This window comes from Kwoniella europaea, chromosome 1 (genome assembly GCF_036810445.1).
Source record: "Kwoniella europaea PYCC6329 chromosome 1, complete sequence".
Taxonomy (NCBI): domain Eukaryota; kingdom Fungi; phylum Basidiomycota; class Tremellomycetes; order Tremellales; family Cryptococcaceae; genus Kwoniella; species Kwoniella europaea.
This window is the reverse complement of record NC_089487.1, coordinates 8,358,616-8,382,671: the sequence shown is the minus strand read 5'-3', so window position 1 is coordinate 8,382,671 and position 24,056 is coordinate 8,358,616. Positions and strand designations below refer to the sequence as shown.

The 24,056-nt window shown below is 45.4% G+C and overlaps 9 protein-coding genes across 9 annotated transcripts; 4 read left to right on the top strand and 5 right to left on the bottom strand.

The window, feature by feature from the left end:
- Nucleotides 1-385: 385 nt before the first annotated feature.
- On the top strand, nucleotides 386-2,642 carry V865_003174 (uncharacterized protein; the record flags this gene model as incomplete). Its single annotated transcript, XM_066226972.1, has 4 exons — nucleotides 386-1,036; nucleotides 1,094-1,295; nucleotides 1,348-2,246; nucleotides 2,310-2,642. The coding sequence occupies 4 exons, from the start codon at nucleotides 386-388 to the stop codon at nucleotides 2,640-2,642; spliced, it is 2,085 nt and encodes a 694-aa protein (XP_066083069.1).
- Nucleotides 2,643-2,997: 355 nt separating this feature from the next.
- On the bottom strand, nucleotides 2,998-5,424 carry V865_003173 (uncharacterized protein; the record flags this gene model as incomplete). The annotated part of the gene is made up of 9 exons (XM_066226971.1): nucleotides 2,998-3,234; nucleotides 3,314-3,350; nucleotides 3,408-3,608; nucleotides 3,762-4,334; nucleotides 4,404-4,564; nucleotides 4,656-4,873; nucleotides 4,924-4,999; nucleotides 5,066-5,331; nucleotides 5,388-5,424. 9 exons carry the CDS (start codon nucleotides 5,422-5,424, stop codon nucleotides 2,998-3,000), a joined length of 1,806 nt encoding a protein of 601 aa, XP_066083068.1.
- Nucleotides 5,425-6,002: 578 nt separating this feature from the next.
- Nucleotides 6,003-8,300, bottom strand: V865_003172 (uncharacterized protein; the record flags this gene model as incomplete). Its single annotated transcript, XM_066226970.1, has 10 exons — nucleotides 6,003-6,287; nucleotides 6,365-6,401; nucleotides 6,457-6,657; nucleotides 6,721-6,747; nucleotides 6,804-7,352; nucleotides 7,410-7,543; nucleotides 7,688-7,887; nucleotides 7,943-8,018; nucleotides 8,072-8,163; nucleotides 8,261-8,300. The coding sequence occupies 10 exons, from the start codon at nucleotides 8,298-8,300 to the stop codon at nucleotides 6,003-6,005; spliced, it is 1,641 nt and encodes a 546-aa protein (XP_066083067.1).
- A 511-nt stretch (nucleotides 8,301-8,811) lies between these two features.
- On the bottom strand, nucleotides 8,812-11,872 carry V865_003171 (uncharacterized protein; the record flags this gene model as incomplete). The annotated part of the gene is made up of 4 exons (XM_066226969.1): nucleotides 8,812-9,883; nucleotides 9,941-10,363; nucleotides 10,421-10,480; nucleotides 10,533-11,872. The coding sequence occupies 4 exons, from the start codon at nucleotides 11,870-11,872 to the stop codon at nucleotides 8,812-8,814; spliced, it is 2,895 nt and encodes a 964-aa protein (XP_066083066.1).
- Nucleotides 11,873-12,542: 670 nt separating this feature from the next.
- Nucleotides 12,543-12,920, top strand: V865_003170 (uncharacterized protein; the record flags this gene model as incomplete). The annotated part of the gene is made up of 3 exons (XM_066226968.1): nucleotides 12,543-12,581; nucleotides 12,645-12,702; nucleotides 12,772-12,920. The coding sequence occupies 3 exons, from the start codon at nucleotides 12,543-12,545 to the stop codon at nucleotides 12,918-12,920; spliced, it is 246 nt and encodes an 81-aa protein (XP_066083065.1).
- A 174-nt stretch (nucleotides 12,921-13,094) lies between these two features.
- V865_003169 (uncharacterized protein) lies at nucleotides 13,095-13,807 on the bottom strand (the record flags this gene model as incomplete). Its single annotated transcript, XM_066226967.1, has 6 exons — nucleotides 13,095-13,160; nucleotides 13,223-13,250; nucleotides 13,304-13,334; nucleotides 13,448-13,520; nucleotides 13,650-13,661; nucleotides 13,727-13,807. The coding sequence occupies 6 exons, from the start codon at nucleotides 13,805-13,807 to the stop codon at nucleotides 13,095-13,097; spliced, it is 291 nt and encodes a 96-aa protein (XP_066083064.1).
- A 915-nt stretch (nucleotides 13,808-14,722) lies between these two features.
- V865_003168 (uncharacterized protein) lies at nucleotides 14,723-16,306 on the top strand (the record flags this gene model as incomplete). The annotated part of the gene is made up of 11 exons (XM_066226966.1): nucleotides 14,723-14,828; nucleotides 14,884-14,978; nucleotides 15,067-15,321; nucleotides 15,377-15,386; nucleotides 15,450-15,531; nucleotides 15,589-15,655; nucleotides 15,734-15,749; nucleotides 15,816-15,941; nucleotides 16,009-16,085; nucleotides 16,185-16,213; nucleotides 16,282-16,306. The coding sequence occupies 11 exons, from the start codon at nucleotides 14,723-14,725 to the stop codon at nucleotides 16,304-16,306; spliced, it is 888 nt and encodes a 295-aa protein (XP_066083063.1).
- A 707-nt stretch (nucleotides 16,307-17,013) lies between these two features.
- Nucleotides 17,014-18,788, top strand: V865_003167 (uncharacterized protein; the record flags this gene model as incomplete). Its single annotated transcript, XM_066226965.1, has 5 exons — nucleotides 17,014-17,307; nucleotides 17,394-17,885; nucleotides 17,957-18,142; nucleotides 18,256-18,467; nucleotides 18,533-18,788. 5 exons carry the CDS (start codon nucleotides 17,014-17,016, stop codon nucleotides 18,786-18,788), a joined length of 1,440 nt encoding a protein of 479 aa, XP_066083062.1.
- Nucleotides 18,789-19,084: 296 nt separating this feature from the next.
- Nucleotides 19,085-24,013, bottom strand: V865_003166 (uncharacterized protein; the record flags this gene model as incomplete). The annotated part of the gene is made up of 33 exons (XM_066226964.1): nucleotides 19,085-19,297; nucleotides 19,360-19,427; nucleotides 19,484-19,531; nucleotides 19,592-19,748; nucleotides 19,817-19,912; nucleotides 19,970-20,127; nucleotides 20,180-20,238; nucleotides 20,297-20,357; nucleotides 20,465-20,617; nucleotides 20,668-20,736; nucleotides 20,788-20,839; nucleotides 20,898-20,925; nucleotides 20,978-21,027; nucleotides 21,081-21,113; nucleotides 21,170-21,192; nucleotides 21,243-21,264; nucleotides 21,319-21,346; nucleotides 21,404-21,436; nucleotides 21,506-21,560; nucleotides 21,603-21,687; nucleotides 21,739-21,816; nucleotides 21,863-21,973; nucleotides 22,022-22,172; nucleotides 22,230-22,290; nucleotides 22,333-22,417; nucleotides 22,464-22,484; nucleotides 22,528-22,542; nucleotides 22,706-22,736; nucleotides 22,789-23,050; nucleotides 23,103-23,447; nucleotides 23,498-23,536; nucleotides 23,603-23,905; nucleotides 23,971-24,013. 33 exons carry the CDS (start codon nucleotides 24,011-24,013, stop codon nucleotides 19,085-19,087), a joined length of 3,036 nt encoding a protein of 1,011 aa, XP_066083061.1.
- Between the last annotated feature and the right edge of the window lie 43 nt (nucleotides 24,014-24,056).

Here is a 24,056-nt window from a genome sequence, read left to right as displayed (position 1 = left end):
AGGTGACAATGGTCTGTGATTAGCTATGAGGTAAGATGAATGATGAGTGATCATCTTGGACTATCTACACCAATGATATCGAGATCGAACTTTTGGGAATACGAAGTACGGCATTGATCCGAATCAGTCCCAGTCACGTGATACGGATAGGTGATTGCTTTCGTTGTGATTCGACCACGTGGGGCTGCAGGGTTGTCAACTTCGACGCGCCTCTCCCTCTCCCTCTCCCTCTCCCTCTCCCTCTCCCTCTCCCTCTCAGACATAACAGTCAATCCCATATTGTGTCTTCATCCTCTCTCTATCCCTCTCTGACTCTCCATTTCGTATAGCTTCCATACAACGGTCCTAGTCTCAGTCAACACCTGCTCTTCCTCGCCCTCGGGACATGTCAGTCCTCTTGCCTTCCCGAGGAGAGTTGGACGTGTATGACCCAAACAATCCCTTTCAATCGCTGGTCTCTCAATCAACATTTCCCCTGGCGACTCGTCCGGCCCCTGCGACAGCCGCTGCCGTGCCAGCGAAGATGCAAGTACACAAGAACAAAAGCGTCAATCATATACAGGAGGGAAAAGATCAATTTGATGTGTTCAGATCTTGGAAGAAAGGCATCGATCCAATAGCGCCTAAAGGCTCTCCCGCCAATCGAGAGGTTCTCGCTTCGGTAAATACAAACATCGCAAGCAAGTCTCGAAATGCGCTCTCATCCCTCATTCCTCGTCCATCTGCTACCCCAGATGTCTTCGCACCGGAGTTCAAGGCTACACCTACTGGTACACCGACCAACAATGTTGACGCGGTTTTCTCATCCAAACGTCCCCGAGATCTCACTCAAACATCATTATCTTCGGTATCACAGAAGCGTGTCAAGCTCGAGAAAGATGCTGTCGATCCAGCTGTGAAGACTGCAAGAGCTGAGGAGGAGAAATGGCGAGCGAAATGGGTCAAGGTATTTCCAACTCTGGTTTTTCATTTTGAGATAGGTGTTGAGGAAGGTGCGGGGAAAAATCTGAGACATCGTGTGTCAAAGATGGGAGCGGTAAGTCAACGACATGTACCCTTGAATATTGACCTATCGCTTATGCTCTCTTGACAGAAAATCGATCAATTCTTCTCCACTCGTGTCACTCACTTGATCGTGAAGGGTAATGCTTCACCTCAAAAGCCTAAACCAGCTGCGCTATTTGGTCGGGACACCAATCGAGAATCAAGTAAGAATCCTTTCCTAGATGGAACAGGCGTTACGGACCTGGCTCAAAAGGCGGAAGCGTTAAATATCAAGGTTTGGACTGTGAAAAGTGAGTCTTGTGCTCCTAAGTCCACTTCATGTTTGCTAATGATAGGATGAAGAACTTGCCGATCTGCTCTCACGTATTTCCCCTGTCGAGAACACCAATCATGATTCCCTATCCACCCTGCTTGAAGATGAGAGAATCAACGGTACAAGAGAACGAGATCTATCTGCACCGAGACCAGATTACTACTACTTCAAACCCGGTAGCAAATACCTCCTCGTCGAAGATGCCACTTCGAAGCATAGAACCGTTATGGTGAAGGAATACACATATAACCAGAAAGATGGTGCGGAATGGCCCACTCTATTCGATGGATTTTTACGTGTCTCTTCGTCCATGCAGACTGACGTACCGGTTGAGAAGATAAGAGAAAGAGCTTGGAAGCTTTACGTGGAAAGGATACCTTTTGAGGGAGAACAACCGCCTCACGACCTAAAACGATCTACATCTCTTCGAGCATTCCCCACTACTCCCAAACTTCCTGAGGCTCAACCATATCATAATGCGTCGGGCAACAGTGTCACTCTCACTTCAACCATTGCCTCTACTTCTACTGCTGGTACCCCTGCTTTTGGCGGTTTCAATGGACTTCCAGGTCTCGGTGCGAATAAGGACAGAGCGATCATGCAGATGTCCAAGCGAGTGCAAGTCCTCAAAGGAAATGCTCGGCTTGCAGCAGCCAAGCGGGACGATTCCGGTTATGATTCACCATCGTCATTACCCACTCGACGTGCCAGTATGGGATACTCCCAACCAGCTAAGACATTCATGACGCAAGAGCAAGTGGTCAAGATGTTACAGCAAGCTCGAGAACCGGTACATGAGACATCTATCACTGTACAGATGAGAATGAGGAACAGAGAGAAGGTCGATATGGGTTTGAAGGGAAGGGAACAGGATACTGCTGCTGGATACTGCGAGAATTGTCGTTTGAGGTATACCGATTTGTCCGTGGTGAGTAAATCCCCTTTCTCCTGCATGACAATATCAATGATGCTGATTCTTATGCTCTTTTAGCATATCGCGTCTAAAAAACACCGACGTTTCGCAACCAACGACGAGAATTTCGAAGATCTAGACAGACTTTTATACACTTTACAACGACCCCTTCATCCTTCGACTGTAATACTCCGATATCCACCTTGTAATGATTTGCACGCAAAAGACGACGATTGCTACAAATGTGATGTTGACATGGCCTCGGAAACAGGAAGTCAGGAAGGTTCAGCCAGTGAAGCTGAAACCAAAAGTCCGGGAGGAGATAACGATCCGGTGATGATGTTTGAGGGACACGAGTACCGCTTGTCCGATGATTTGGAAGAAATGCTTGGGTGTGGAGCACATTATTGATTGATTTCTTATGAGTTGGATATAGCATTCCTTATTTTACCTGTTGACATTTACCTGTTTGTTTATATAGTATAGATACCATTTGATATGACCATTTTGACATAGCATTAGTAATCAATAAAGTCTGAGTCATCAAATTATGTATATCATTGCAGATGGAGTCACCATCGTGGTTAATCAAACGTTTTTTAGCACGTTCATAATAGCCATTTCGACTGTCTACAGACCACACACGTCAAGCCGATTCATTCAAGATGATGATAAATGTGGTGTGTCCTGAGGTCTCGCTGAAAATAGGGAAATACAAAGGAAAATGTGCAGTATATACAGGTTTTAAGTACGAAAAATAAAGAAATCAGGATTCGGCTGAGATATCTGATTTGTCTTCTTCATGGGTGTCCATCATTCTTTGAATCCATTCCAGATACTCCACTGGGATATCAGAAGGACTTAAGTCCCCAGGAGGGTCTTCGACATATACCATATTGACAAAAGATTTCTTGAGCATTTGGGCAGACCTGATGCCTACCTCGTAGGACAGTTGGGTTATCGGCATGTAAATGTGAACGGGCTTTGTCTGCCCTGGTCGGTGCTGAAGTGGTCACATCGAACATGTGTTGAGTGGATCAATTAGCCTTGTCGTACTGTATGAGCATGTATGAACCACTTACCAGCCGGTCCATGGCTTGCTCGTGCCAGCTTGGATTCCTTGGAGAATCGTTATCAGCTCTCGAGCGGCTTCTCCGGAATACGACTCTCACTCACCACATGAGGTCCAGGAAAACGCATGCGTTGGCACCTATCATAGACAACCCTTCCCCGCCGACTCTGATGGACGACAGTAGACAGACTTGCCCATCCTTAATCTCATGGAATCTTTCGATTAGTTTTCCTCTCTCGGGGCATTTGAGGGATGCTTTCAGCTCCAACACTCTATAACCCATGGAGAGCATGACTCTCCTTGCCCTTTCAAGTTGTATTGGTGTTAGCGATCAGTATACTTTCACGACAATAGCTTACATACACTGTTGCGGTGTGTCCCCAATTATAGCTGGATGTGTTGGCTTCAGCAACAGACTCCATGGTGGGCCATGAGCATGATGACTGAATTTGACTCACAATAATACTACCTTCCCAAATTCTAGACCTTCTCCCTGAGCAAAATGACGGAGCCGTTGGATTTTTGAAGATTTACTGGACGTGAGTGGCTCGTATTTCGTTTTGAATCGCAATTTTCCATTAAAGGAGAGCTTGGCCAGCCATCGTTCCCGTGCCGTGGTGTCCATATCCTCGCCCTTCTTTTGACTCGAGCTATGTGGCTCCATGATCTCTTCATCATAAGTGACAGGATAGTCGGGAGTGGCCTGGTTTTCAGGCAAGTAAAATACATGTACATGTTTGAATGGCAAGATCATTTCGGTCGAATCCCTTTTGTAATGTCTTGTCGTGAATATCTGACCGATTTGACGTAAAGCACTTGAATCAGGCTTATCCTTGTCAAGCGCAGGTCGAACGCAGACTCCTATGTAAGTCGCTAATTCCGTCAATGACGAAGGCACGTCGAGAAGCTGTAAGTATGAGTTCATTTCAGTAAGACGATTCTGAATAGGTGTACCAGTGACGACATGAAGATGACGATATTGGAGAGACTTGATGGCTCGGAAAGTTTTAGAATTGTGGTTTTTGGCTCGACTAGAACAGCGTGCAATTTAGCGTCCTGGACTACTATGGGCATACTCCCTTTTCAGCCAAATCACTCACTGTCCTTCATCGAGAACAACTCGATAGAAAGCTAATTGATGCAAAGGACCAGTGCTGTTCCAGCTGTCGATCAACGCCTCATACGAGGTGAGGATCATCGAAGGGTTGACCGGTATAGTCTTTTTCCTTGTAGTGATTATATACGAAGAGAATTCTATCTTCTGTTGGAGTAGAGGATTGAGCCCATGAGTTTCCACTAAACACTTTTTTACCTTTCCAATGCTCTTTGATGGTGTTTTCCCATACACCAACTATCGACTTGGGGCAAACTTTGACGGTGGCTCTAGGTTTTGGCATACAGCCTTCTGATTGAGCGAGTTTCGGTGCAGAGCACGTATCTTCTGTTTGAATTCTTGGCTTCTTGGCAGGACGGTCCTCCGAAAATGAACTCTCAAGGATGATCTGGCTCTCGTTCCATCCTAGTGGCAATCGGATAATGGGAACATCAACATTCCCCCTAGGTAATGGTACTAATCCGAAAATCAGCTGTACTGTTCATTCTGATGGATAAGCAGCTTACTATTGAACCAGTCATCTACTGCTATGAGCGTTGATTCTATGACGGCAAGGACTGTGAGGCTCTTGCCAGTGCCCATCTGGAAGGCCGTCAAACATCAATGTACGGGAAAATAGTGTGACAATGGAATGCAGGTATAACTCACTTCGTCAGCTAGGACTAACCCTCTACCATGTCCAGGTCTTACTTTATCAACAGAGACTTCCTCTGTGATGACATTCACCCAATTTGTGTCTTTCACTCTGTGCCAAAGCTGAGGGATAGCTGACAGCTCCAACGTTTGGCAATCACGCAGGGACTCGTCATACCGGACGATTGCTTGGAGAAGAGATTCGTAATCCAATTCTTTGGCTAGGATTTTGGTGACATTGGTTCGTTGATGTTGCAGAAGATACTTGCCAGTGTGATTACCTAAACGTGTATAGCATCAATTTCAAAAAGCTAAGCGCAACTGTCAAGGAACTTACCAGGGTTGCTAGGAGGAATACCCGGCGGCGGCATCATCTTGGATGTTCAAACAATCGATCCTGATATCAATTGTCTTGGACGTTACGGCAATATTAAGAATGCAGCTGGAATAGTATCACAGTATTTCTGGTGGATAAAGTTGAAAGCGAAAATCGGAAGTAAATTCAGAAGCGAGCTACGGGTGTGTCTCTTATACTCATGCCAAAGAAATGTAGCAGGGTAGGATTGCGATAGGATATCGATCGGCCAGAGAGAAAGGAAAAGAAAAGACAAGAGTGAGCGGGCCCAAGATCACGAACGTCGCCATTGAATGAACCAAAGAGGTCTGTGCTGAACATGACATGCGCCCGTGCATCTCATTCTCAGCGATCCTCACCTGCACAAGAGCTTCCTGCTAAGAGCAAATGTGAGGGTGTTTCTCACCGTACGTGATGGTGCCTATGAAAGTGTGTTTGTTTATGATGAGTATTATGTGAACATGCATATGATAAGAGACGTAAACAGGATAGTCAACAGAAATCGTCAGGATAGATATATAGGTCAGTATATGCAGGTATGTAATGTGTAAGTTCACGACACGGTTCACTCCAAGATTGGTCATACACAGCGGCGCTTCAGAAGGGATGATCGATCTTGCGGGACTCGTGATATTCCGCTTCATGGCTTTCATCAACTTCATCGTCTTCATTACCTTCTTCTTGGGGGTTTGGGTTATCTCTGAGCCATTGTAACAGTTCAGGAGGATAGTCACATAATCGCAGTTTTCCAGGTGGATCATTTGGATAAATCAAATTTAAAAAGCCTCGTTTGGCATCTTGACGAAGCCAAATCTCTTCTTCGTAAGTAGCTCGAGTCATGGGCATGTAGACCGTGACGGGGTTGATCTGGCCTTGTCGATGCTATGATTGGTCACGGTTAGATGTACAAGTACACCCATAGAGATGATAGATGATCTCAAAAACAATGTATAACTTACAAGTCGGTCCATCGCTTGAGCATGCCAAGCAGGGTTCCTATTACCAATACTTTAGATCACCCACCTTTCTCGCAGGAATGTGGATAACTTACCACATGAGGTCCAAGAAGACGCAGGCTGACGCGCCAACCATAGACAACCCTTCACCTCCGACCTTGATTGACGCCAATAAGCACAATTTTTGCTTTGGATCCTTGTTAAACTTCTCAGTGTATTTGACTCGATCCTCGATGCTCATGTTAGCCTTCAGATAGACGATACCGTATTGCATTTCTTTGAGGATCTTGTCCGCCCTAAGGTACACATTCCATCAATGATCAGTGCACTCGATCTGATAATTCCAATCTGTGACTCACATCTTGGCGGTATGCTTCCAATGGTGGCTGGAAAATGCTATTGTCAGTCATTTTGTCTGTTGCGCTCATTAGATTTCACTTACAATACGACGATCTTCCCATGAGCTTGCTTTTCGAGGAAAAATCGGAACCATTTCATCTTGATGGATTCTTTAGCAGTGATAGGTCTATACTTCTTTGCCCACCAATATTTTCTTCGAGTCCTAAAGGTAGTGAGCCATTCTGCTCGAGATTCTTTATCTTCAGCACCACTGGTGCTACTGGTCCAAGGTACTAGAGACCTATCTTCTACCCCTTCCAAAGCTTCTATGAGCATTTTCTTACTCAGCCAGAACACCTTGATGGTTTTCGAGGGCAGATTCACATCGCCGAGGTCTTTCTTGAGTCTTCGAAGTGAGAAGATCTCGCCAAACTTTCGAATGGCAATGGTGTTCTTAAGTAGAGCGGGTGACGTGATGTTACCCTCGAAAAAGGATTGAGACGTGAGACCACTCGGAAGATTGAAAAGTTTAGCGTAGGCGTAAAGTTCAGATAAATGATTCTGCACTGGAGTGCCAGTGAGAACGTGAACATGACGCTTGTGTAAAGCTTCGACAGCTTTGAACCTTTGAGTCTTGCTGTTATAGATATGACTGTGTGATGAAAGGTTAACATTCGTTCAGCTCTAAATAGTTGATTATAACACTCACTGACCCTCATCCAACACGACTCGATAGAAGAGCAGTTTATGAAGAAGCCCTTTCTTTCTGTGGCTGAGTGTAAGAGCGTCGTAGGCTGTAATGACGATCGAAGCATTCTTGAGTTTATCTATCTTCTCCTCTTTCTGCTTCTCATAGTGATTATATACGATTAAAGGGCGGTCTTGAGGTCTGAGTACCTCTGTAGGATTTCACCATTTGCCATTTCTACCTTTCCAGTGATTCTCGATCATTTCTTCCCATACGCCAACTATCGATTTGGGACACACGAGCAGAGTGGCTCTGGATTTCTGACAAGTGGCTGAGGTGGTATGGTAGATGGAATCAATTTCTTCAGGTTCTCGCCAGAAACGGCCTTTTCCAGCGAGTATAATCGGATTATCTGAGGGTGCATCGTCAACGAAGATTTTGGACATCGGATATTCCTTGGGAAGTCGGTAGGTAGGCTCTTCCGACAAGATGACTGATACTGCAATATCGCAAATTCAGCATAACGATGCAAGGCGGAAGGAAGATGTGCTTACCGCTCATCCACTCATCTATCGCTCCGACTGAAGCTTCAATAAGAGCCAGAACAATCAGACTTTTGCCGGTACCCATCTGGAAGAATAGAAATCAGCAAAATGATTGGATATTCCCTGCACGTCACTCACCGCATCAGCTAGAATCATACCCTTGCCTTGAAGAGGTCTTGTAACCTCCTTTCCTAAAGTCTGAGAGAAGTGATTACTCCATTGATCCTCACCTTCATTAGTGGAGTTCCGTACCAGTCCAAGGTCCTTATTGATATATATAAGCTTGTGGCCGATTTGATCAATCGCGGAGATGACGAAAACACTCACCAGGGTTGGACATGGGGATTTTGGTTGTCGAGGAAGACATGCCGGGTGGCGAAGGTGGTGAATTATGAACGAGGCTGCTCACAAGCTAAAGGTCTTCGATCGTGTGTTAGTCGACTGGAGTATTTTGAGATGACTCTGGGTGAGTCAATTGACAATTCACTATGGATTACCTCAGACACAGTGAAGAAATGTCAGATGGAGAAAGAGAGGAAAGGAAAAGGAAGAGGAAGAGTGTACATCGATATTGCTATACTTGTTGAAGGAGGAAAGTCAGTGAGTGATCCGTGCGTTGATGCATGAGTTGACTCAGCTACAGTCAGATTGTTCACCATTACCCATTAGTTAAATTTATATCAATTGCATTGCTTACTCAAGCTTATGCCTCATCCGATCAATAAGATCGTGATACATGTATATAAGATACATATTCATCATCATCACTCTCAAGGACCACATTTCCATCATTTCGTCCTTCATCCTTAGAAACAAGTAACCAACAAGGATCAAGATACTTCCCACTATCATAACCAATTTTTCAGTAACTTCAGTGACTATTTATCTTCGGTCAATAAGTATCGAACCACTCCTCCAACAACTTCACCAACTTTGACCATCCCTTCCAAGACTTTCACCCTTCTTTCCACCTCGAGTCTTTTCTTCTCTTGTAATTCTTTACCTCGCATTAAAAATTCCATCACTCTAGCTGCATTGGTCATAGCTTCTTTAGTTTCGTTAGGGTAATTACTGAGTGATTCAGTCAATTCAGATTGTAATCGTTCGATATCCTCGTCAGAATCAGGTTGATCAGATTCAGGTTCTTCCGCAGCAGCGATCCCATCTAAAACTTTCAGTACTTTGGTGATGAACGCGTCCACTCTTGGAGGTGTGAAGCCTCTCGCAGAGAGAGCACGTTCGAGGTCTCGTCCAGATATGAAACATTCGTCCGTAGCGTAGAGGTCGGCTTGAAGCGCTCGTCGGGCGTGATCAATATCATGAGCAATGAGACAGGTGTGAGCGATCCAATTGTCAATCCCGTGCTTTGATAGTGAGTTCTGGACCAAGATTAAGTGAGCTCGAAGGGTTTTAGCACTAATCTTGATGGGACTTTCCTGCGGCTCCGAAGCGGAATTCGTGATTGCAGGTTTCGCTGAGCTTGATGTGGTTGATTGAGGTGTGGATTGTCGAGGAGATCTTGAAGGGGTACTTGCACCCATGGAGGGTTTTTCAGCAGTCAAAGGTGTAGGAGGCAATGTGTTTGTCGGATGAGAGGAAGTATGACCATTCATAGGTGCCAGACTGATGGGTTGAGCTTGAGGAGTGGGTACCTTTGCTCTATCATTAGCCTTCAGAGTGGGTGGGAAAGGAGGCAGCCCGATGACCGGTGGAGTGTCTCGTGGTGCAGCCACTTGAGGAGATGCGATCTTGCTTGTTGTAGGGTCTTGAGAGGTTGGTGAGTCTTCCGTCAGGTTTGACACAGCACTTTGAGTCAAAGCAGGCACAATGTGAGTGGAGTCAGCAGTAGGAACAGGATCAGATTTTTTAGGAAGTTGCTGCTCTGCAGCAGAGTTCGGAGTGGTATCATCGATATCCTGTCGTGCACGCTTGGGTGAAGGTGGTGCAATGCTGCAAGAGAACTGATTGTCAGTCACGATTTTCGAACTCCGTATATTTGGAGCTCACGATTCTGCTGCTGACCCAATATTGTCTTCCGGCTGCGATTCCCCCTCTCGCTTCCTACTTTCTATCTCGGGACTGGGACTTCTTTCCTCTTTGATCTGCCCTTCAACCTCCATCGTTTCGTCCTCTTCATTCTTGTGAGCAGCATCCTTCTCTCCTCTCGCCCAGTCAGGCAGATCAGGGAAGTCGGCTTCCACAGCGGCGGGGACTATACGAGGGGGTTCATGCAACACCACCGTCAATTGACCAGCCCAGTTTTTCCAGAAGTCCAGATCAGCCTCATTCTCTCGCGCGAACGGTGAATCGAGGTTGATAGGCTTGCGATGAAGGTCATGGATGGCTGCGATACCAGATGCAGGGTCGCTGTAAGTGACGTTGGCGTAACGAGGAAGAGCCGGGGAAATGTGGAAGATATCGACGGCGACGCTGGATAATGTCGTCAACATAGGTATATAAGAGCCAATTTAAACCATAAATACTTACATTTCTCCATATTGTGCAAACAATATCCCGATATCTTTAGCTGACGCTTCATGTGGGAAGCTAAGGCGAAGTCAGTAAAATGTCGTTGTTCCACGTACTGACGATGACTCACTGAGTGACGAAGATCGCACCTTCACGAGGCTGAATGCCTTCATCTTCACCATCCATAGCTGCCGAAGGCTGTGGCATTGCGCCAAGATCGAGTTCGAGATCATTGTACTCGCCAGGCTCGCCACTTGTGAGGATAGGTGGTGAAAGAGCAGCTGGCACGGGGCGATCGAATGGCAATCTGGGTCGAGATGGCTCTGAATCTCCTCTTTGCCAAGGGCCAGGCTCTGAGCTGGCAGATGGCTCGGGTTCTCCACCTCCGGGTCGCATGTAAATATCTGCTAACGTTCTCTCCTTTCTTCTCTTGAGATAAGAATTGCTTGCACCAACGGTAGCGATCTTGTCCGCGAGATTATGACCCTCTACACCACTATCCTTTGGGATCCAGACAAGCGTCATATGAGCATGGAGATATTCGGTACAGATTTCTCGCCAAAGCTGATCAAATTTCACAGCTTCCAGTCGTGAAGAGGTGTCGATACCAATGATGGCCGCTTGAGAATCGCAAAATACCGTGAGCTCATGTGAGATCGGCACACCGTCCTTGATAGATTGTTGGAGAAGTTCTCTAAATCCTTCTGCAGCTTTGTAAATCCCACCGAATTCAGATTCCAGAGCATCTCCTCCCAGTATGTGTCCTCTCATCTTACTTCCGGAAAGATTCGAGTTGACTTTCCATTCCACAGCAGCACACCAAGCTTCTCCGGCTCTGCTCGATCCATCGGCGTACCATACGGATGAGCGGGTAGAGCATAATTGTCGATGAAGATCGATGGCATCATCTCGATTGAGAGACACATACTTGGTGATGGGAAGATGAGAGGGAGGAAGGGAATGCACAGCAGCCGTGAAGCCTCCGATATTAACCGTAGTAGGGTGGGTCAACAGTGTGAGATCGGGTGGACCAGATGGTGTAGATCTGGAGTCTGATCGGGCATGAGGCGGAATTGACCTTCGGGGAGGTGGTGATGATTGTCTAGATTGTCGTCTAGGTGGCTCGATAGCGGATGCTGCAGAGTAGCCCCCGGAAGGTATACGGATTGCAGGTGGCACTGCATTGTAAGAGTTGGCGGATGGTTGATATGGATCATAGTGATCTTCGTAAGACGGACGAGGTTGTTCATATGCAGGATAAGGAGGTCTAGGAGGTTCAGGTGGATACCCGTTATATGGCCGATAACCAGATGGAGGAGGTGGTGGTGCCGAATTTGGATATGGGTATGGTGGGAAATCTCGAGGGGGGATGGGAGGGATAGGCGGTGGAAAAGGGGGTCTATCGTTATAAGCTCGGCTGGGAGAATATCGACCGGATTGGGTGGGTGGGAATGGTGGGAAGTGTGACATCCTAAGTCAGAACAGTCAGAAGATGCGAGTCAATAAAGAGTCAGCGGACTTGACAAGACAAGACTTACCTGGTACGGTATAAGACGGTATTCCAAAAGGGTTCGAGGGATTAGTGGCCTGAGTAGAGAGAACTCGTATCAGCACGAGGATCTGACGATGAGTCTCGATGTTATAGATGCATCAGCGACTCTGTGATCGGCATTGACTTACCAGTCAGTCTTCAGCTGCTTCAGTATAGTCCTCTTTAGTCCTCTTCCACGTCAACAGTCGTGACTGAGGTGGTAGGGAGAAGACGAGATGGCGAGGGTTGTGAGCTTGATATATTTCAGTAGATACAAGAAAGAAAATCAGAAAGAACAAGATGGCCTCTGAGCCAGCGTGTCGTCTTGGCTGTGAGTTGTCTCCGACTGATGGCTGTGGAAGGTATGATATGGATATATCAAGACGATAGATGTGGACGAGGTGAAGAGGGAGACAGAGTTAGATGCAGACTTGGGTAGAATCGTCCATCTCGCTATCCGGGATCTGTTACGTAAGGTTCGACCGGATGTTATTCTTTTCAACCATTAAATGAGGTGCAACCTTGCTGGATGCTGTATTTATTTAGCCTTGCTCGATGCATCTTGATAATTTGAACAGCCTACTAACTTCCTGTACACCGTCTACCAAAATGTCAAAACCCCTTAACGCTGATGCGAAACGTCTGAGAGTGAGTTTTTGTTGCCATTTTCCTTGGAGAACGGCAGATACTAACGCTTGTCTATTTCAACAGACAATCATCGTATCTTTTCCTATCCTAGTGGTGACGACAGCTATCCTGTACAGACGAAGTATGTTAAAGAGCTGCCTAGTTATACGGAATGTACCGAACTGATGTGCAAGTGTTGCTTCATTGATAGCTATGCTGGGAGAGGAGCAGCGGAAAATACCACGAGATACGACAGATGCGAAGATTGCCCAGGAGAGAATCGGTCAGGTGGGAGGTGTACCTTGGGAAGTACAGGGGAAGGAGCATGTCTCTCAGCGGTCAGACTCAACAACTCGATAGGGTACTCTGTACAATCCCCACAGGTATAACGGAATGATATATATAACGTTTCTCAATGGACATTGGACGTGAGACTACCATCCAGTATATCTGATAGTCTCAGACAACCACCCAAAAATGTTCCATACTTTGTATGCATAGCATCTACTCCATTCCTCTATTACATGCTTATCCCTATGACTTGTTGGCAGGAAGCACTTTGGTACCGGGGAGGACGTAAGGGTTGAGGGAGTAGTTGCACTATAGCACCGTTGTATTAGCTATGTAGTCATCATAATCGCAGATCTCCATCAGTTGCTCACATTTGAGTAGGCGACACCGGCACCGAAACTGGAACAGTGTCAGTGGAGAGATCATGTAAAGAGGAGAGTGAGTGAGCTCACCCAGTGGAAAGAGCTACAGGCCAACCTCGTCCTGTAAGGAACAGGTTCATATTAGCGAAGATTCCTCAAGTAAGAAAGCTGCGGCCCTCTCGAATTGGAGGAGGGATTGAAGACCTGCTGAGAAACATGAAGAGCCGGACTCACTTCGGAAGAGCAGGACTGAAGCCACTACACCAACACCGAAACCGAGACCAGCATTTACAAGAAGATCGGCAACCTATTGAAGTTCGGATTAACTCTCACTATTCACCATCTACCAGCAACGTGTTTCTCCCAAGCCTTCTCTCCTGAGTATCTTCTTCGAGACCGCCTTCCCTCGCAAGATGTAGAACGATCTAGCACTTACACAGTTGTCGAACTGCAACAATGACATGAATCAAATCAGCCAAGACTCGTGACCACACCATCAAATAGAAAGCTTACCTTCCTGGCAATTTGGTCCTCGCTTGGGATGGGAGCGGCGATAGGAGCGGGAGGAGTGGGGATAGCAGCTGGGGCGGACATTTTGAGGGTGATTTTTCAGTATACGATGTATGTTTAGAAGGGGGATACCACGCCCTTTCGTTTGACGTCAAGCTCACGACTGACTGATTGACTGATGGGAATGGGAGTGAGGTAGGGATGAGCACGGAATCAAATGGACATGGTGCTGTGACGGAGATTGACCACTCTATCCGCTTGTGGCAGGTCAGTATGCTAACATGCTAACATCATACCATATAGGCTAAGCCCATGCAGATGCATCTCATGCTGGGACCCTCATAGCTGTGTGCAGACGACTGACCACATACCTCGAGCTCATACGCAAGCGGAAGTCCGATCACCATCAAAAGGGGGCCTGGGTGAGGTATCAAAGGGAGACGAGGACGAGGTACAGCGGAAACATGTCCAAAAAGATTGAAATTTTGAGCATGGATATATGTAGAACATGAATCAACGATAACAACAACAACAACAATACACACGTATGGGATGGGACCATACATGCATACGAATCGGACAGTGTCTATCGTGACTTCCCTTTGCATAAACATGAACATACATCAATCACTTTTACTAACTTACCCATACCATCAATCATATCATCAGACATCCTTAGATCATTCTCATCATTATAAGCGTACTCATACCCTATCAGACAAGACTGTTCACCTGGTCAATCCCCATTCCGGATATACACACGTACCAGAAAGGAGTTCGAAGCACTTTGACTATCAACCTTCTCAACCGTTCTCGGAAATCACCCACGACAACATTCGGTCAGCTCGTCCTTTCATACAGAGAAGTCAGACAGTAGACATATCAGATCGAGTCGGACTATCAAGAAGATCGTTGTGGATTTCGAGACCATCATCTTGTATACTTGTTCTTCACCTTGTCAATCAACCTATATCCCAAAACCAACTTCACTTAACCACCATGCCTCCTCAAACGATACCGCAGCCTATACTAGAGGTCGCCAACTCTTCAAGCTCTAATCTCCACTCCTTCGTCGCAAGAGCTAATATAACACCCAACTCATTTCGTAAGTTGTGTTATACAACTCCAAGATCATCGCTGATATGATTATCTGCCGTCAGAGACGAATACGGTGATAGCAGCATGTGTGATGTTTTTGGCTATTCTCATAGCGTGGAATCTACCGATACTAAGGGATGCTATAGCGGGGTTGAAGGTGAGTCCGTCCATATCCTCTGAAAATTCTACCACCCTTTCTCTACTATATTGACCTTGTGATTCCTCAACTGACGGGAAATGTATAGCTATTCACCGTAGGAGTGCATGAGCTCAGTCATTTGACGATGGGTCTAATCTGCGGTGGACATGTGGTCAGTATATGTATTGATCCAAACGACGGAGGAGCGACACACGTCATGGGATTGATGAGGACCACACCGAGAATACCACGTAATCCCTATGCTATGCCTACCTTCGCTCAGACATTTTGGAGTCCAAGTGCAGTAGCGACTTTGGCTTCTGGATATATCGGCTCATCGATAGTTGGATTTCTGTTCATTGTAAGTGTATTTTAGAAATCGATGGATATACTGTAGTTGCTGATCTATGATTTAGTTTTCCGGATGTAAGTTCAGATTTTTTTTACCGAGATGAGTATCATGGAATAAGATCTAAATCTCGAAACTAGTCAACATCGTCGCTTCGAAAGCTTGTGCTTTGGTATTGCATTTTGGATTACTAGTGCCAGTACTGAGAGCGGATCATTGGATGTGAGTGTAATGCTCCTTTTTGCGAGAAGTGAATTGACTGATGGTTTGAGACAACAGCGCATACGCGAGTATAATAGGATGTGAGGCTCTCTTGATTGGACTATGGTTTGGTGATCATGGAAATGTAAGTACATCAGGGTGTATGCATGATGAAGACGAGAAGGAGTGAATTCTGATAGTGCTCAATATATTAATATCGTAGGCTCTACGATTCTTCGGTATGTCGATCGACTGACTATCTCACAGAGTTCTGCCAGATTGCTGACATTTAAATTGCTCCACAGTCCTCTTTGTTGGAGTGATGAATCTCTTTTACGTGGTATGGGACTACATAGACGAAAGACTGTTCGACAAGAGGAATACATCGGATTGTGCTCAGTTTTCCGAATTGTTGGGTTGGCCAACAAGCTGTAGGTTTAGTCTACTTTCTAGATGATGTCAGCAGGAACTGAACTTAATATCTACTCCTTTTTTTAGCATGGTTCATATTCTGGTTTGTGTACGATTCACTCGTCTTCACCGCTGCGATCTTTGCCGGTATATGTGTTTTCAGGGTGAGTTTGACGAGCATCGGTCATCGCCGAATAGTATGGACGATGCCAAGCTTACAAGTGCTGATGTGATGTGATCATTGCCAATTGCACGAATATCAGAGAACGGATGAACAGATGTATCGAGAAGCGTAAGTGTCCTATTGCTTTGCATGAATGCAAGATGAGAGTACTGATGATGATTTGTGATGGTATGCAGGTCAAAATTCCTTCCAACGAGATAAGAGGGGATGTTATATTTAAGTTTGCACATGTTTGAAACGATTCGTCATCAGAGGATACAGTATGGACAATTTGGCAATCGAAATAAAATGGAATGAAATCGGTGAACCGATCTGCGATGGGTGATGGGTGATGATGTGATTACAGATTAGTTACATAGCATATATTCGTCTAGTTTCTTGCATTATGTTGAAACAATCTCATATCCGGGTCGGTCATCGGTCGGGGTTTGTGTATGTGTCTGTATGCAGGAGTGTGAGAAATGAGACAAGATGGTGCATGCATATCAGGAAGATAGTCCGGATTGAACGGTGAACGGGGGTACTCGGTACAAGTACGGTGTCTAATGTGATTCAGGGTTCATGGGCTCTGAGTAATCAGGTAAATAAACCCAACATTGAAAATTAGGAATTCAACTGAAAATCGCCATCGATCAAACACATTTATTCATCCATCCCGTCATCCTTGTTTCTCCTCACATATACCTCGTTGGGAATATATATCAAGCTGTCGATCTGACATCCTATACCCATCCTCATCGCTACTATCAAAATATCAGCATACAGCATAACGGCTTCAGAGATATAATCGAGTGATCGATAATTGACAATCGGCCGATCTGACCATCAAAACGACCACGATCATTGTTCTAGCTCACTTGGTATACCCTTTCCAACTTCCTTTGCATATCGTATAGTGCTTGTTCATCATGTCCGAAGATCTCGGCGCTGTATCGTCGCAGCAACTACAACAGTCTCTAGAATCCATATCGATACCGACCTCCTCACCTCAAGCTACATTTACCAATTGGGCAAAAACGTTTAAATGTCAACCCCAGAGGGTGTTCGCTCCTACGACGGCGTTGCAGTGTAGACAGATCATCGAGTTGGCCAGAAGGGAAGGTGCGAGGGTGCATCCTGTTGGTGTGGGTCATTCGCCATCTGATTTGGCATGTACGAATGGATGGTTAATCAGGATGGAAGGATTGAAAGGTGTCGTCAAAGTGAGTTGATACTTGAACTCATTTCTTGATATGACGATACATATTCATCGTCATATACTGATTATCAAACTTTTTTGATCCATTAGATCAATTACGAAAAACATTCTGCAACTTTCATGGCAGGCACTACCCTTCATCAAGTTCATTCTTCCCTGGCAGCTACATCGCCTCCAATGGCTTTACCTAACATCGGATCGATATCCGATCAAACGATCGGTGGATTGATATCAACCGCATCCCACGGATCAGGTGTTACCTTCCCAGTCTTATCTCAGCATGTTCGATCGTTGGTTTTGGTATTGCCATTACCTGGTGCACCCGTCGTGAAGGTGTCTCCCAACGACGATCCCGATTTGTTTAAAGCTAGTCTATGTGGATTGGGCGCGACTGGATTGATGTTGGAAGTTGAGATTGAGGTAGAGGAAGCTTTCAGATTGAAAGAGACAAAAGAACCCAAGTCGGTCGACGAGGTATTGGACAATTTGGATGAGATCAAAAAGAGTGCTGAACACGTTAGAGTATGGTGGTATCCTGATGGAAAAGGTATGATCGTTGGTAGAGCCAATAGAACCTATCAAGTGAGTCAAGCGACACTGCTTTGATCGCTTATCGTTTATGAAAGAAGAAGGTAATTAAGATCATTGTTTAGCCTGCACAACCTACTACTTCTCTCCTCGCTCACATCCTTGGATTCCATGTTACCCAATTCTTCCTTTTCGTATCTCGTATATTCCCTTCTTTCACTCCATTCGTCGGTAGATGGGCATGGTGGTTGTCGAAGCAGGAAAGTGAAGTAGTTGATGATGGGTATAAGATTTTAAATTTCGATTGTTTGGTGAGTCTCAACTAAAGCTTCTCTCCTTTTCCCTTCACACCTTGATCTTCCATCTATCGATTCCCTCTTCCCTCAAGCAACTCAACTAATCACCATCGTTTTTTACTACTTAGTTCCCTCAATACGCTCTTGAATGGGCTATCGATGCATCCCAAGCTAAACAGTGTTTAGAAGAAATGCGAGTATGGCTAGATCAAGAGGCAGCAGATCATGATGGATTACGAGTCCATTTCCCGATAGAAATCAGATGGTCCGCCCAAGACGATATCTGGTTGAGTCCCAGTTACGGAAGAGAGACATGCTGGATTGGTGTCGTCACTTATCGGTGAGTTTACCTCAATCTTTATTCTTCATAATTACTTCTTGACTGATTTCATGGTGTGTAATCAGACCATACGGTTTAGCAGTCCCATACCGTAAATTCCACGAAAAGTTCGCTTCTCTCCTTGCATCACACGGTGGTAGACCCCACTGGGCCAAACAACATTCACTTCGACCCAAAGATCTCGAGGTCATTTACCCCAAATTCAACGATTTCAGATCGGTACTTCAACGTGTTGATCCCAATGCTATCATGAGGAGTGAGAATGTAAGAAGACATATAGACGGTGAGAATGTACCTGATAGAGTATTCAAGGCTAGATAGAAAAAAAAAACCAAAATATACCAATCAAGGTATCTATGGACGGATACAATCTCTTTTCTTTTCGGGTTGAAGTAAAACCTCATACAAGAATACTTATATGTATATAGAATAACCTAGAGTAAATACAATTCATAGATGGGTTTTTTACATTTCTTCCTTTCGATATATCGTGGAAGATATCAAGATACATTAAAGGTATACTATATACCATTTGAAATCAGGATACCAAAATATCTGATGAGGCATACATCTGGGTATAAATGCAGGATATAAATGTATGTCATACTGCCCACTGATCAATCGCTCAATTCAGCCAAAACCCTCTGAGCTTCTTTCGAGTTTTCCGAATTAGCTCTCTCCGTCCTTTCTTGTATTCTCTTTTTCCATGGCTCGACATCATGAGCATTATCCGTATCGATAACCTTCTTGCGCCTTACGACTGAACGACCTAACTTGCCTAGATCATTCGCCTTGATCTTCCTCGCTAGATCCGGATTATCACGGAGAACCTGAATGTGTCGATCCTAGTAAGCAAGCTGTATTCGACTGAAGATGCAAAAGTCCGACTGACCTGTACCCCAATCTCGTAGATTGCTCTTTCCTCAGGCGAATCTCGGAACGCTTGTTCATGTATTCGAGCTGCTCGTGAAAGTATTTAGCAATGAGGTCGAGATGTCAGGGGTTTCACAACTCACTGTTGACGCCCAACTTTTGTAGGATATCGTCATTATCCTTCTTTGCACCTAGCAAGAATGTCTCATCAGTGCCCGTTGCAGAATCCACTAGCCAAAGATGAGACTTACTAATACTACCATGACCCAATATATCATTTACGACATCTTCCTCTCGCCTTCGCGATACCGCGTCATTATCGCCACCTCTCTGACTAGCAGCTCTCAAGTGGGCTCTATGTAGATCTCGTGCTTTCCGCTCGTTCTTCATAGCTTTGCCAGCTTCGTCCTGGAGAGCCCGAGACTCAGTAAGCGAGATGGGATGTGTCTTTCCGATGAAGAGGATGGAATACTTACTTCCGAATCATCTTCATCTTCCCCCTCGGAGTCGATGTATTCAGCTTCAATAAGATCCTGTACAAACCGATCTTCTGCTTGTCTAACTCGTTCTATCTGTTGAGCCATCAGTATGCAACTTTTTCCTGGACCATTGGGAGACAATATACTCACATTTCGAGATACGAAACCCCTCGGGTCAAAGCGGAAGATATTCTGTATACCGAAGAGTTCACCTTGGTCTTTCTCTGTTCGGGCCCCATCAAAACCTTGATGGATACGGCTTTCGAAAGTACCGTCATTCAACTGTCGGGATCTTTGCTGTTTGTGGACTACGGCACTAAGATCAATACGCATATAATACCAGCGAGGAATCTCGCTCACTTTGTCTTTCATACATGAGCTCTTCGACGGTCCCTTGTCCGATGAGACGATATACATCACTGCATTGAGCTTGTCAGCTTGGAGTTCTGCCTATATTTCGCACGCTGAATAGCTCACACAGTACGCTTCTGACCTATTCGGAATGCTCTGTCCATCGCTTGAAGGTCATTGGCGGGATCTGAAATGTCAGCTCAGTCAACGTTCAGGTCCACTCACTCCAATCCGGGTCGAAAATGACTACTTTATTCGCCTAACCAGTCAGCTCTGCTTGATCTACTGAGTCACTCACAGCTGTCAAATTCAATCCCACACCTCCCGCTAGAGTACTAATGAGCAGTACGAAGTGATCTTGACTCCGATCTTGAAATCGATCTACCATATTCATTCTTTCCGTATTTCCCACTTCACCCGTGAGCATGTCGAATGCAAATCCAGCCACTGCAGTATGCATTAGCTGTGGTGATTTGCTTTTCTTTTCGTGAACTCACATGTAGATGAAGTAGAGATGAACTCGGAGATCATTTTGAGCAACCGTACCGAGTTCGAGAATATCAAGACTACCAGGTTGAGAGTCAGTCAATTTTCGTATGACTTTCAACAAGACCCACCTTTGTTATCATCAGGATCGTTCCGCCATTGAAGCAGCATTTGTTCGAGTAGCTAGTAAAGTATCAGACCGACTCAGAATCCCCTGCTGATACTGTATGAAGCAACGCACTGTCCATTTTCCACAGTTTTCGGGATCCCTGCAACGAACATTCAGCAAAGACAACAGTGAGCTGTGCGATTTTCACTCACAACGCAGCTTGCACCACATTATGTTGTTTCGAGTCGTAATCTTGCCCAGTCTGTTCATGGGGCATGATCAGCTCAATCCCTTGTTCTCAAAAACCATACGTACGCATATCTTGAAGAAGTGTCGGTTGATCGACCGCTATGCGGTACCTTTCAACATAATTGATTCCTTACAAACATCAGGTTCATACTCACAGTATGGGGCGAGTCATCTTTCGCTATAAGAGCCGTTAGAGATTTAACATTGACACGTTGAAGGATTACTTACCGTGGTAAAGCAGGCCGAAATGCTGTAAAGACAATTAGCTATCAGCCTCAAAAGCAAGCTAAGGAGATTCTCTTACATTGGCAACTTTCTTGCAAGCAGCTAGACTATCAGAGTACATCCAGATCAGTAGTCAGGTTACGTGAGACTGTCGCAAGACTTACTTTTTCAATAGCACTTCATTGACCTTCTCACCTCTCGACGTTTCAGGATGATGGCATTTGATACGCCTTATTTGTCAGCTTCGTCAATGACCTAAAACTCACTTTTCGCCAGATCCACATTCACATGGATCATTGCGCCGTAGCAAGAATTGAATGTCTAGGGGATAGATCAGCTTTTATGTATGAAGGATACGCTCACCTTCAGATGCTATGAGGTTGCGATATGCGAAGATCTGCATCTCTGCCAAAGGGCAGAAAACCACCATATCCCGCTTTTCCGGAAGCTAAGATTCTAGTCAGTCTTGTTGACAAGTACCTCTGCCAAAATTACTCACTTCATGAGCGATCAAACGCTTATCTCGTCTCAAATAGAAATGAGGCAGGATCTTCTGTGTCATTACACCAAGTCTCATCTAGCAGGATATCAGCGTCGCACTGGGTGCGATTGGAGCGACTCACAATTGCTGTAATGACTTCTGCAGCAGTACCTTCGTGTCTATGCCCTCGTTTGATAGGATTGACAGCGAACTCTTTCCATTCTTTTAGAGTACCAGCCCACCCGCGGTGAGTCTATCAGGAATCAGTTTTGGACAAAGGGATGTCATACGCAGAACTCACGAAGTCTAGCACACTCCACATCTCATCCATCCTATTCTGCACCAACGTACCCGTTAAAGCAAAACAGATCTTGCAGTCGATAGACTTTAGGGCTAAAGTAGCTTGTGCTCGAGGTTCTTTCATCCGATGAGCCTCGTCAACGATCACCACGCTAGAAAGTATTCATAAGCCTGCGAAATCTATGGGTATTGATATTATGGGAGCTTACGATAAAGGTATACTCTTGAGGTGTTCGATGGTATTTCGTGCAGTATCGTAGGAAGTCAAGACTGATCATTGTCAACTGATGGGTTGTACCATCTAAGACTCACTGATGTCATGAAATCCCTGTATGAATGAACTTCGCACATCTGACCAGTTGTCGGATCTCCAAATAGCATATTCGAAATAGCCCCACTACGAGAAATATGAGCCTAAGATATTTTGAACCAAAGATACTCACAGTATCTAGTTCCCTGCTCCACTAAGATCTATCAGCAAAGCAACTCAAAAAAAGCAAGACTTACATTTCCGACCAAAGACTTTGGGCATACAATCAGAGCTGTAGGCCAATGGCGTGGATTGAGATTCTCACTCGATTGTCTTATCATTCGTTTCCGCCTATGATGATCTGCTGAAGTACCTGTTTTACGCATGATGGCGGAGAGCTATATAATCAGCACAAGTCAGACGACTTTCACTCACAAAGGATATGACTTGAATGGTTTTCCCAAGACTATTGTCATAAGTTATATCAGCGTAAGCTCCTCAAACTGAGGTGAACTTACCCCATGTCATCCCCTAATATCCCTCCCATCCCTTGCTTGTAATGTCCATACAGGAATTTAGCTCCGACCTGCTGATATGCCTTCAAAAACCGACTGATCGATTGAGGAACAGCTATATCTGTTGCATCCTCATCTAAGGGGTATGAACCTATTTTCGCCTGCTCTTCGCTGAAGGGGAAGGTTGGTCTGTAAGGAGGCAGATCATCCATTTCAAGGTCACCTTGTGATGTCGATTTCTGTGGTTTAGTCTGGGTAGGTGTTTCTAAGGGGATATGTCATTTTGATTACACCGAGACGTCAAGTATTCGACTCACTAGCAAACAGCTCTTCATCCTCAGAATATACACCTTCTTCCTCTACCTCATCTCCATGTCCTTCTTCTCCCTCGACCGTATGTCCCCATGGCACAATCACTTCATTCTCTTCATCATCGTAATCTCCTTCCGGAGCTTCTTCAAGTAATCCCTCATCCTCGCTACCATCAGTGGCCTGGCTAGCTATGACTATACCGAGGGCCGACTTGATGGGGCTACTGCTGTCTGCTGGTGTGGGAGAGCTCCTGACAGGACTCGAGGTTGACTTTCTCCCGGATAACCTGTCGATCATCTTCTGCTTGGCAGCTTGAGCTTCTGCCGCTTTGTTTTCTGGATCCGGTAAACCTATAACGTCTTGTCAGCAGGACTCTGCCAATGTAAGACTCATCACTTACCTGAGAGGTGGTATATGGGATTGAAAGGTAGAATGACCTCTATTATCCTTCACATCAGCCCCTCACATGCGAGGTGAAGGATCCACATGACAACTGATGGCTCACGACCTTCATATTTCAATTCTTCATCCTTTTTCCTTTTCTTCACCCTCTTTCCCTCCCCGTACTCTATCCAACTTTCTTCGTCCTCATCTTCACTAGGACTACTCTCGTATAGCCCCTTTCTGACAACACCATCCGATTTCCGCTTCGTTCCAGGTAATTTAGGTAGAGTTAATGCTTGTTCCCCTCTTTTCTTCCTCTCCTTATTATCCTCCTTGATCCTCTCGCGCTCAGCTTGGATCTTCTGTACCTCTGCATAAGCTTTTGCTGATGCCCTCGACTCGGTGATGAACTCGTCATCTGACACTAAGCCAGACGTCTCAGTTGAAGTATCTCAGGGGGATCAAAGTGAAGTCAAGATATTGACTTACGTGGCTCAGCTGTCGAGATCAGAGCTGGTTTCCTGCGTTTCATGACGGGGTGCGGTGCTCATGTGGAAATAACGGATACTTTTGAT